This window comes from Scyliorhinus torazame, chromosome 8, assembly GCF_047496885.1.
Source record: "Scyliorhinus torazame isolate Kashiwa2021f chromosome 8, sScyTor2.1, whole genome shotgun sequence".
NCBI classification, from domain to species: domain Eukaryota; kingdom Metazoa; phylum Chordata; class Chondrichthyes; order Carcharhiniformes; family Scyliorhinidae; genus Scyliorhinus; species Scyliorhinus torazame.
The window spans coordinates 137,726,786-137,739,697 of record NC_092714.1 but is presented as its reverse complement, the minus strand read 5'-3'; the positions used below and the strand labels follow the sequence as shown (position 1 = coordinate 137,739,697).

The 12,912-nt window shown below is 44.9% G+C and overlaps 1 protein-coding gene across 3 annotated transcripts in view; it reads left to right on the top strand.

Annotated features, from left to right (window-relative positions):
- fndc3a (fibronectin type III domain containing 3A) overlaps positions 1-12,912 on the top strand; it is a 406,018-nt gene that overhangs the window by 35,539 nt on the left and 357,567 nt on the right. For 2 of the 3 annotated variants that reach the window (XM_072514248.1, XM_072514247.1), the window contains one exon: positions 2,680-2,810. The exons of the other annotated variant lie outside the window; for it this stretch is intronic. In XM_072514248.1, coding sequence (XP_072370349.1) covers positions 2,718-2,810 — 93 coding nt within the window. In that variant the 5' untranslated portion in view covers positions 2,680-2,717. The remainder of the gene's footprint in view (positions 1-2,679; positions 2,811-12,912) is intronic. 3 annotated transcript variants of the gene reach the window in all.

The window sequence follows — 12,912 nt, the reverse complement described above, 5'->3', positions numbered from 1 at the left end:
AAAGTTGCTGCCGATAAAGAAATCAACAAGGGCCCCCTCCGCCATCTTTCCATTCCCTCGCCCATGATCTGTGGTGTAGTTACATTGTTTGTATGCTTGAAACCTACAAGATCAACAATGTTTCAATGCATGATTTTTTAAAGATTGGCTGCATGACTTCAGTACGGCATCACAAGGCAAAAATATCACCTTGATGGTTCTTAAGTTTGTGGCTCACTCAAGCATACCAGCCAAGTTTATATTTTTTACTGCAAAAACATGATGTCCAGAATTCAATCGCGATGCCAATATGGTTTATGCTATGAAACTGCACTATGAGAAATGTGTGTTGAGGGTGATCATTGCTGAACTTTACATTGGGTTATCAGAGATAATTGTATACCGTTCTTAATAGCAGAAGCTAAATTAAAATCAGTTTCAAACTGCTCCCAACACTGTAAATCAATGCTACAATCAGAGGAAGAGCTCCATTCGACACAGTTGAGAATACAACACAGACACCTTTGACCATCTCAAAATTGGCGATATTTCTGTGGATAGAAATTTTGAATCCATTGACACTTTTGGTAAGGAAGGCCTGCTGCGTTAATCGCAGACTGACAGTTGACACTGTGAAAGTGGATTTGTTTCCCAGTACGGAAGTAACCATAGACTTAAGGTAGAGGAATCAGTCCATACCACTGCCATAATGTGACTGCTAATGGGTCTTTCCGTGTTATGTGGTTGAGTGTACTGTTGAACAAGCAAACTCCATCATAATATTTTGTAAAATGACAAACTTCAATCATGTGCATTTCAACAAACATTTGATAGTTTTTGCTGTTAATGTCCATGTAGTGTTTTGGTTCATTCAAAATATTCTGAGTGAAGTATGACTGAATTAAGAGTAGATTGAATATGCATTAGAAAAGGTTTAGAGAAGAGTAACCTGGATGATTACAAGTCATCAATGCTATCCCTTTCAACCACTCCCATGTGGCAGTAAGCTCGCATTCTTGTGCAAAGAAATTGTTCCTAAATTCTTTATTTGATCAGGCAAGTGAAGCAATTTGGCTCATATTTGGCAAATGTGGTCCGAAATTGACTTAGTAGGAGGAGGCAGAGGGTGATGGTCGAAGGTTGTTTTTGTGACTGGAAGCCTGTGTCCAGTAGTGTACAACAGGGATCAATGCTGGGTCTTTTGATGTTTGTAGTGTACATTAATGATCTAAAAATGAAAGTGTGAAGTATATCAGTAAGTTTGCAGATGACACAAAAACTGGTGGTGTGGTAAATAGTGAGGAGGAAAGCCTTAGATTACAGGATGATGTAGAGTGTCTGGTCAGATGAGCAGAACAGTGGCAAATGGAATTTAAGCCTGAAAAGTAAGTTGATACATTTTGGGAGGACTAATAAGGTAAGGGAATACACAATGAATAGTAAGGTGCTAGGAAGTACAGAGGACAGGTCGGTAAGGTAGTTAAGACATAATATGCAATACTTGTCTTTATTAGTCGAGGCATTAAAAATAAGAGCAGGCAGGTTATGGTGTAGCTGTATAAAATGCTCATTAGGCTACCGGAAGCCAAGGCCCTACCCAAGTCCTGCTGTCGGTCACTGGAGTACAGGGATTCAACGACAACCTGTGGTGAAACCCCATAAGCACAGCTGGCTGCAGCCATGGCTCCTGGCGTTACTGGCAATGGAGAGGCCTACAGGGCTTGGCGGGTGGGATTTCTGATTAAAATTAAATTCTGCTTAAATGAAGGCACTTCATTTGGTCAGGCATCCATCATGGGAGCCTGTAGGTTTCCCAACTCAACTCAGCAAATTGGTGGGCCTCCCCATCAAGAACATTAAATTCAATCCAGTAACTGTTTGCATTGACGTCACAGGGTATCAGGATCTGACGGGAACATTGTGGGATTTGAAACACTGAAGGAGGGAGTGTGTCCGAGGATATGTTAATAAATTAAATATAAACAGCCCGTATGAATCATTCTTTAGAATATATGAGCATACATGTATTGTTATGGGCCAGGGTTTAGAGAACACCAAAGTATATCATGGGAGTTCACCTGACCTACAACTTTTAATAGATTTTGGTTATGGGGAGCACAAGGGTCCACTTTCCAGGTGCTATGCAACAGAGATGTTCAGTACTTTTAAACAAAACAATGTTTATTCTATGAATCCAGTTAACATTTTATAAACACACAGTAAACATCTTATCAGCTACCAACACAAATACCACCCCCCCCCCCCAAAGATACAGTACTCTATAGGTAACCCTTAATAACTTTCCTAACAACATCCATAAGCCAAAAACCCTTTTCCTACAAAGCAGTAGGTTTGAATTCCTTACAAGAAACCGGTATTACTTTAAAGTTATCAAGTGGTCTGGAGACATTCTTTAGCATGCAGAGAGACCAAAAATACACCACCTTTGTTTGAATGCAGCTCCCAACTGAAAACGAAACCAAAAAACTCAGCCACAAAGCAGCTTCCAGCTCAAAATGAAAGTAAAAGACAAAAACACAGCCCAGCTCCACCCACACAATGACATCATTGCAGTCATTTGATAAAGCACACTTTTCTTAAAGGGACCCTCACATGACAACATGATCATGAGTTTAAATGCTGAAATATTGCATTCAAATTGTTATATATTCACTCAAACTATTTTTTAAATCCAATCAGGAGTTGGAAGAAGTCAGTGTACGTATGTATTTCTGATAATGGCAGATAAACCACCACCACTTGACGCACCCTCACTCCTCAATGTGGATTTGTCTCTTCTGCCTCCCCTGGTGAATGGGGATGGAACACAGGTGAGCATTGCAAAAATTCATCTTATAGTATTTTCAGAGCCTTTAACTTTGTAATTATCTTGCAGTATGCATTGGGTTTCTTCATCATGGCATTTGTTTGTTTTACTGTTACTGATAAAGTTTTGAACTTGGTTTCTGAGGACTTTCTGAAGTGATGTAGTACATTGCAGTACTGAAGAGCAGAAACTAATTCAAATTACTTACCTGACACTTTTGCTGTATGGTGCAGCTGCCAATGTCAGAATCACAAGTGTTGTGACTAATGCAAAAGCAAAATATTGTAGATGTTGGAAATTGGAAATGAAAGCATAGGATGCTGGAAATACTCAGCATGGTTGGCAGCTTTCCATCTTGTGAGACGATGGGTGTGCTGTGATGGCCAACTTTGTTAAATGTTGCCTGATATGGCTCAGGAGCCCAACACTGCATGACAGTGGGCTGAGAAGGTGCATGATTTGCTGGCCTCTGTTTTCTCTGGGCCCTCTTCTTAGCCAACTTTCTTCTCATCTCTTTGAATGCTCAGCCAAACAGTCAACATTGTGCCCCTGTTGTCAGTGTTCCCCACCTTCGAATCTCACTTGCAGATGTCCTTCTAGCGGAGGTATGGACACCCTGTGTCAAGTTCACCTTATAGAGGTCTTTGGGTATTTGGCTGTTATCCATCTGATGACTGTGGCTGAGTCAGTGTAGGTGTCATTGACTTAGCAATGAGTGTATGTTGAGGGAATTATTGCATTCCAGGACCTCTGAGCTGGTGACCTTATCCTGTTGAGAGATGTCAAGGATATCTATGAAATATCTATCTATGAAATATGTCCAAGACAGTAAGGTTGAAAATGTTTAGCCTTTTCTCCTGCATAACATATGTTATCCAGGTCTCAGTATTGTAGCCATGATGTGGACTTGCCGGCATTGGACTGGGGTGAGCACAGTAAGAAGTCTTACAACACCAGGTTAACGTCCAACAGGTTTGTTTCGAATCACTAGCTTTCGGAGCACAGCTTCTTCCTCGGGTGAATGAAGAGAATGTTGACAAAGTCAATGATGCAAAACGATACTTTGAATATGAGTCTTTGCAGGTAATTAAGTCTTTACAGGTCCAGATGGAGCAACTGGAGAGAGGGATAATCACAGGTTAAAGAGGTGTGAATTATCTCAAGCCAGGACCATTGGTAGGATTTCGCAAGCCCAGGCCAGATGTTGGGGGGGTGGATGTAATGCGACATGAATCCAATGTCCCGGTTGAAGCCGTACTCATGTGTGCAGAACTTGGCTATAAGTTTCTGCTCGGCGATTCTGCGTTATCACGCGTCCTGAAGGCCCCCTTACCCGAAGATCAGAGGCTGAATGCCCTTGACTGCTGAAGTGCTCCCCGACTGGAAGGGAACATTCCTCCTGGCGATTGTCGTGCGATGTCCGTTCATCCGTTGTCGCAGCGTCTGCATGGTCTCGACAATGTACCACGCTTCAGGACATCCTTTCCTGCAGCGTATGAGGTAGACGGCGTTGGCCGATTCGCACGAGTATGTACAACGTACCTGGTGGGTGGTGTTCTCACATGTAATAGTGGTACCCATGTTGATGATCTGGATGAGGATGCAGACTTGTTAATTGCAAATAGGTGTTCTCAGTCAAGTTGCTGATCCACACTCTTTTGCTCAGCTTGGACAAAATTTTAGCTTTTGTAATGCTTGTATTGATTTCAGCATCAAGTATCAGATTGTGGAATCCAGATATATGAAACTATCAACTACCTCCATGATACATGGCAATTCCTGGGCCGTGGCACTTGTCTTCCTGATGCTGATGGTGAAACCAAACTCTTTACAGGCATGAGTCCATTTGCCGTTGAAGTGTTCCTTCGTATGGAATGCTGGTGCGGCATCGTCTGCAGAGAGCAACTCTCTGATGAGGACTTGGCATACTTTTGTCTTGGATCTCACGTGGGCAAGGCTAAACAGCTTTCCTTCAGTTCCTGTATGTAAGTAGACATCCTCAAATCCACTGCAGGTCAAGCAGTATCTGTGGAGATAGAAAGAGTTAATGTTTCACATCAATGAGCTTTCATCTGATGGATTCCCACTATTTTCTGTTTTTTACATCTGTGCTCTTAAATTTATTTGTCGCATCTGTGCATTCGTAAAATTAAAGTTGTGCTTCTAACGCACAATGGCAGCTTGGAAGTGTGCCCCAAGCACTGGACTACTAAGAGTTTTTGAAAAAATATTTTTATTCATAATAATCTTTATTGTCACAAGTAGATTTGCATTAACACTGCAATAAGGTTACTTTGAAAAGCCCCAAGTCGCCACATTCCGGTGCCTGTTCGGTTACACGGAGGGAGAATTCAGAATGTCCAAATTACCTTGTGGGAGGAAACCGGAGCACCCGGAGGAAACCCACGCAGTTACGGGGAGAACGTGCAGACCCCACACAGACAATGCCCCAAGCTGGGAATCGAACCTGGAATCCTGGAGCTGTGAAGCAACTGTGCTACCCACTGTGCTACCGTGCCATCCATATAATATAACCTTTATTGTCACAAGTGGCTTACATTAACACTGCAATGAAGTTACTGTGAAAAGCCCCTAGTCGCCACATTCCGGCGCCTGTTCGGGTGCACAGAAGCTGATATGGGAATTGAACCCACGCTGCTGGCCTTGTTTTGCATCACAAACCTGTTGTTTAGCCCACTGAGCGAAACCAGTCCCTTTTTCTCCTTATTCTCCTCCTTTTTCACATTTGCTCCCAAATTTGCACCCACAAACAATAGACAATAAGCAGTAACAATATAATGTCAATCCCCATATCAATAACAACAATCCCATCCTCCTACCAAACCCCCAAACATTAGCCTGCATGTTAACATAAACAAATGACAAAAAGGAATCAGAAATCACCCATAGTTACTATTAACACATACAGTCCCCTCCCAACTAATGTCTGATGTTATCTTGAAAGTGCATAATGAATAACGACCAAGAATTGTAGAATCCCTCCATCCTTCCCCTCAGTTCAAACTTAACCTTCTCAAGAGTCAAGAATTCCAACAGGTCCCCCTGCCACACCAGGGCACAGGGTGGAGAGGTTACCCTCCATCCTATCAGGATCCGCCTTTGGGCGATCAACATCAGGTTACAACATCAAACTCCGCACCTGTTTCCAACCCCGGCTGGTCCGACACCCCGAATATGGCCTCCCGAGGACCGGGTCCAGTTTCACATGCACCACTTTAGACGCCTAAACCTCCTTCCGGTAATCCTCCAGCTTTGGACAGGGCCAAAATATATGAACGGGATTTGCGAGGCCACCCCTGCAATGTTCTCACACACCTTCTACCCCTTCAAAGAGCCGGCTCATCCTCGCCCTTGTGAGGTGTGCTCTATATACCACCTTCAGCTATATCATCCCCAACCTCGCGCACGAGGTGGAGGCGTTCACTCTCCGGAGCACCTCACGCCAGAACCCCTCCTCCATACCCTCTCCCAACTCTTCCTCCCACTTTGCTTTGATACACTGGACTAAGAGCTATGTGACAAATACATTTGATTGGTTGAAATAACCATAATTTGTTCACTTGAACTTAAGTTAGCTGTTAGCTATAGTTAGGAAAGCAAGTTGATCTTGATCTGACAGTTAACTAGAGAAAATAAAATTAAACAGTTCATTTTACTCTTGTGTTATCAATCAGGCAGAAACCACAGCAATAAAAGTACACTCAATTTTTTCCAATTTCTTTCAGCTGCCATGTATCCTTGGCCACCCTACAATTAATAACCTGTCTTGTTAATTTGTCACCTTTGCCTTCCTGTTTCTCTAATATTCCTCAATTCCTGTCATATTCATTGGGTTGGATTCTCCATTGTTGAGACTATGTCCCCACGCCAGCGTCAAAACGGTGGAGTTTTACTCCTGAAATTCCTACAAAAAAGTGAAATGAATTCCCAGCCCTGCAGGCGGCTAGCAGGGACCCGGAGTGAATCTCTGAGCTTTTGCTGCAGATACGGGGCCCCGCACTGGGTCAGAGGCCATGTATGCGCACGCCAGTGGCCTCCAGCGGCCGCGCCGTGCTCCATGGCGGACTCAGACCGCGGAGCCAGACCCAAGACAGAGACCCCCATTCGGCCGCACGCCCAACCCTCAAACCGTGCACATTAATGCCCCGGCCGCCTATAAGGCCCATCCTGGTCTCCGATCCACCCGCCCCCGACCATGGCGGCCGTGGGCTGAGTCCGCAGCCACCACGTGAGCATCCCGACTGGCAATAGCAGGTTAGTTCCATGCTGTCGGGAACTCGGCAAGTTGGGAGGGGAGGATTGCTGAGCGGGCCTCTGGCAATGGCCACCCGGCGGCGCAGAGTACTCCACGGTGATGCCGATTTTTGGTGCCCGGAGAATCACTGAACCGGCACCGGGCCCGATTACGGCGTTGAACTGGATTCTCCGCCCCAGTGTCGGCTGCGATTTCGGCATCGAGCTGCGGAGAAGCCAGCCCAGTGTGTCTCACTTTTCTGCTTTGCTGTTCATTTCTTTACCTGCATATCATGTTCTGCTGTTTTCGTGTTTTTTCATTTTGGATGGTGATTTGCAGGGCGTGATGGAAATAGACATGATGTGGTGGAATCCACAATTTTTAGTAGAAGTGTGAATGTACGGGTTGCGGTGATTAATGGCATCTTCACATCCCCCGTGAAGGCGAATATCTGTTGGTTTATCCCTACATTCTTCTTTACTGAGGTCTTGGATTCTGAGGTATATGTTGTCCTCAACCTCAGCGTTGTCTTCTTTTGTTCTTGTGCCCTGCACTGCACTGGATTCTTTCATTTACACCTGAGCAGCCCTGTCTACTGCAATACTGTTTATCTCTACAGTCAATTAACCCAGGCTATTGGGTTATAGAAATAATCAGAAACTGGAATAGGGGACACATGGCTCCACAGTGCAGCTCAGTAGCACAAGTGGATAGCACTGTGGCTTCACAGCGCCAGGGTCCCAGGTTTGATTCCCCGCTGGGTCACTGTCTGTGCGGAGTCTGCACGTTCTCCCCGTGTCTGCGTGGGTCTCCTCTGGGTGCTCCGGTTTCCTCCCACAGTCCAAAGACGTGCAGGTTAGGTCGATGGTGGATTGGCCATGATAAATTGTCCATAGTGACCAAAAAGGTTAGGAGGGGTTATTGGGTTACGGGGAAAGGGTGGAAGTAAGGGCTTAAACGGGTCGGTGCAGACGCGATGGGCCAAATGGCCTCCTCCTGCACTGTATGTTATGTGCCTGATTTAGTGGTGGGTGGCTATGTGGTGGCTATTGCCTGTATTGGCATATCCTCTTACCACCACCCAGCCACCTCACCAACTAAATCGGACACTGTGGAGTCATGTGTCCCCTATTCCAGTTTCTGATACCTATTTATTTCTATATTATTTCTATACCCCCCTGAACACTTAAATCAGCACTAACTTGAGTAATCCGGAGGCGATTTAGCTCAGTTGGCTAAAAGCTGGCTCGTGATGCAGAGCGGGGCCAGCAGCGTGGGTTCAATTCCTGTACCTGCTGAGGTTATTCATGAAGGCCTGTTTTTTCAACCTTGTCACCTGATGTGTGGTGATCCTCCGGTTAAACCACCACCAGTGAGCTCTCCTCCTCAAAGGGAAAAGCAGCCTACGGTCATCAGGGACTATGGTGACTTTACTGTTACTACCTTTAAGATCGTATTTTTTAGTTTCTTTCCTAGTTCCCTCGGGTCTTGGGCATTGACATGTGCAGGAAATGCCACCAGCTAGAGGAGCTCAAGCTCGGAGTTTCAGAACTTGAGCAGAGCTGCAGTCACTGTGGTGACTCCATGGGGCTGTGCTATGTGAATTGCTTTGGTCATGCCACAGCTTAAGGTTGTGCAGTGTTACGGATACCTGGCCAGACCCCAACAGTGGCCAAGATACTGGGCTAGAACTGCAACATTTTTAATCTTTAAGACTGTGCGGAAAAATTGATTCGCTCTGGGAATGATTGCATGAGAAATAGGGTTTGGTTAGTTTTACAAACAAACATTTATTAAAACAAAAGAGAAACAATACTTAAACTTTAAACTTCAAACCTAACAAGAACAGCTACATGTATCTTAACCCTAACACACGATTTTCCATTAAACAGCACATATGGCTCTCAATTCCACTTTTGCAGGCAGGCAAAAATGGTACTTACATTTACAGAACATATTCCTGCTGTTAGTCCAGTTCCTTCAGACCCTTTCCAAAAGCCTGGCTCTGTGGCAGCTTTTCATGACCTCTCCCGGTGGCTTTCCAAATCCTTCCGCCCCAACATGTTCAAACAGGATTCTTTTTCTCTCTTTGAGCTCCTCCCAGCCCCTCAAACAATGGTTCTGTCCTGAGGAGTTTGAACTCATCGTCGTTACCTGGATATTTGATCACTCCCATTTACACAAAATAACGGGGCATGCTATAAATATGCAATTAACCTCCAATTTACAGACAAAAGGGCCATCAGACTCTGTAATGGGCTAATGGCTGGTCAGATCAGAGTGGGGATCTTGAGTGAATCACCCCGGCTGAACAGGGATATCCTGTTTATTCCCATCAACGAGTTTAAATCTGAATGGGACAATGTAACTATCCGGTTGTGGGAGCATCCATCTGACTTAGTGCCAGCAGTTTTACCTTCAGCCTGTTAACCCTTAAATTGCACACTGCATCTTTGATCCAATTTCCCTGTCGTAACAGCAGACAGAGGCAATGAGTGACCACGAGATAGTTGAGGAAGACCAACTAGGGAATACTAGTGTCCCTTGAGTATGTCTTACTTTTATAGGGGCTGGTTTAGTACAGTGAACTAAACAGCTGGCTTGTAATGCAGAACAAGGCAGCAGCGCGGGTTCAATTCCCGTACCAGCCTCTCCGAACAGGCGCCGGAATGTGCCGACTGGGGGATTGTCACAGTAACTTCATTGAAGCCTACTTGTGACAATAAGTGATTATTATTATGCTCTCCAATCAATATTGAGTTCTGAACACTGGCATGGTTCCGCTGGGAAGTGCAACCAGAAACAAAATCCAAAGCAGTGTGGTGGGGAGGAAGACGGTCAGAAAAACAACTGACAGGATTTTATCGATAGCGGAGCAGGCAGATGTTTCTGAAGCGACAGATGTAATTCCAGGATGGTATGCTGCCTCCCTGGTACCAGGGTCAAGGATATCCCTGAGTGCTTGCAGGACATTCTTGGGGCAGGTTGTGGTCCAAATTGATGCCGATGCCATACGCAGAAAAAGAGATGAGGATCTGCAGGCAGATTTTAGGGAGGTAGGAAAGAGACTAAGAAATAGGACCTTTAATAATTGTTAGTGTCACAAGAAGGCTTACATTAACACTGCAATGAGGTTACTGTGAAAATCCCATAGTTGCCACACTCCGGCGCCTGTTAGAGTACACTTAAATGTAGTAATCTCCAGATTATCCCCAGTGCCACCCAGAAGTGAATCTGGCAATAGGAGGGTGGTGAAGATGGATGTGTGGCTAGATAGACAATACAGGAAGGAGGGGTTTAGATTCCTGAGACATTGGGACCGGTTTTGGGGGAGATGGGACCTGTATTGACCTGAAGGCCTGCACCTCAACAGGACCAGGACTAGTAGCCTTGTGTGGTGGTTTATTTGTGCTGTTGTGGAGGGATTAAACTAATTTGGTTCAGGAATGGGGTGGCACGGTGGCACAGTGGTTAGCACTGCTGCCTCACTGCTCCAGGGTCCTGGGTTCAATTCCGTCCTCGGGTGACTGTGCGGAGTTGTCACATTCTCACCATGATGCGTGGGTTTTCTCCAGGTGCTCCGGTTTCCTCCCACAATTCAAAGATGTGCAGGTTAGGTAGAGTGGCCATGCTTAGTGCCCAAAAGGTTAGGTGGGTTACGGGGATAGGGTGGAGGTGTGGGCTTAAGTAGGGTGCTCTTTCCAAGGGCTGGTGCAAACTCGATGGGCCGAATGGCCCCCTGCACTGTAAATTCTATGATTCTATGAAAATTCTAATAACATAATGAAATGAAATTTGCTTATTGTCACAAGTAGGCTTCAAATGAAGTTACTGTGAAAAGCCCCTAGTTGCCACATTCCGACACGTGTTCGGGGAGGCTGATGTAGCATTGGAAAGGCAAAACAAGGTGCACTAAGGATTGAGAGAGACGGATAGTAATAAGGTATATGGGACCAGACTAAGCGGGAAAGCTGTAAGATCTAAATCAGGTTTACAGTGCAGGTATGCAAATGCACAAAATGTAACCAGTTTGGTGAGCGACCGATGCCATTATGCACATGGGAATAAGATGTGACTATAATGGAGACTGCGCTCAAAAAAAGTCATGACTAGGTGTTAAATTTTCCTAGATACAAGGTATTCAGGAAAAATAAGGAGGGAAAGAAAGGAGGAGGGTTGACTATATTGATTAAGAGAACTTTGCAGTGCTGGACAGAGAAGATATTCTGGAGGGGGTCAAGAACAATTTATTTAGTTAGAACAGTAGCGCATGGTTAGCACTGTTGCTTCTCAGCGCCAAGGTCCCAGGTTCGGTTCCCGGCTTGGGTCACTGTCTGTGTGGAGTTTGCACGTTCTCCCTGTGTCTGCGTGGGTGCTCCAGTTTCCTACCACAAGTCCCGAAAGACATTCTGTTAGGTGAATTGGACATACTGAATTCTCCCTCTGTGAACCCGAACAGGCGCCGAAACGTGGCGACTAGGGGCTTTTCACAGTAAGTTCATTGCAAGCATACTTGTGACGATAAAGATTATTTTTAAAAATTAATTATGACACATTAGGGATGTCATTTACTAGCTGTATTCTATGCGCCACCAATTAATGGGAAACATACAGAGGAGCAAATTTTCAGGAAAATGACAGAAAGGTGAACGAACCAAAGTAGTGTTAATGTGGGGACTTCAATTTTCCTAACAGACAGATCCCAGTATTGATTTTTTTCTTGATCAAGATGCTTCTCGTCCAATGAGGAAAGAGGCACTGGTATGTTTGGGGGAATGAGATGGATCAAATGTCGGCAGGAGCAAAAGTCAAAAGTACATCGAGTGAGCATTGATCATAATATCATCAGGTTTCGATAAGCTGTGGGAAAGGGCAAGAAGCAATACAGAGTAAAAATACTTAATTGGATTAGGCCAATTTCAGTGGGTTTAAAACAATCTGACCCAGGTAAATTAGGATGAAAGATTAGCTTGAAAAACTATAATGGAATAATGGACTGTTTTTGAGGAGGAGTTGGGTTGGGTACAGTCTAGGTACATTCCTATAAGGGGGAAAGGTAAAGCAAATTCAGTCAAAGCTTCCTGAATGCTGAAAGAGATAAAGAGCAAGATGAAGCAGAAAAATGGTGCATATAGATCATAGAATTTACTGCAGAAGGATACCATTCGGCCCATCGAGTCTGCACTGGTCCTTGGAAAGAGCACCAGCCTTAAGTCCACGCCTCCACCTCTCCCAGTAACCCGACCTAACCTTTTGGACACTAAGGGATAATTTAACATGGCAATCCACCTAACCTGCACATCTTTGGACTGTGGGAGGAAACCGGAGCACCCGGAGGAAACCCGCGCTGACACGGGCAGAAAGTGCAAACTCCACACAGGCAGTCACCCAAGGCCAGAATTGAATCCGGGTCCCTGGAGCTGTGCCAGATACAGGTTGATGATGCAAATTTAGAACCAGATTGAATATGCAAAGTTCAGTTGGGAAGTAAGGAAAAAAGGAGATGAGAGGCAAGAAGAGAGTCTGGGAAGCTAATATGAAAGAAAATCCAAAAGTGTTCTATAGGCTTAGAATAGTAAAGTGATGGTAAGAGGAGAGGTGAGATCAATTAGGGACCAAAAAGGAAATCTACATGAGCAGAGACCATGGCTGAGATATTAAATCTCCAGCCAGAAGTGCCGAGTAGATGATCCATCTTGGTCTCCTCCGGAGGTCCCCAGCATCACAGATGCCCGTCTTCAGCCAATTTGATTCACTCCACTTGGTATCAAGAAACAGCTGAAGGCACTGGATACTGCATAGGCTATGGGCCCTGACAATATCCTGGCAATAGTACTGAAAACTTGTGCTC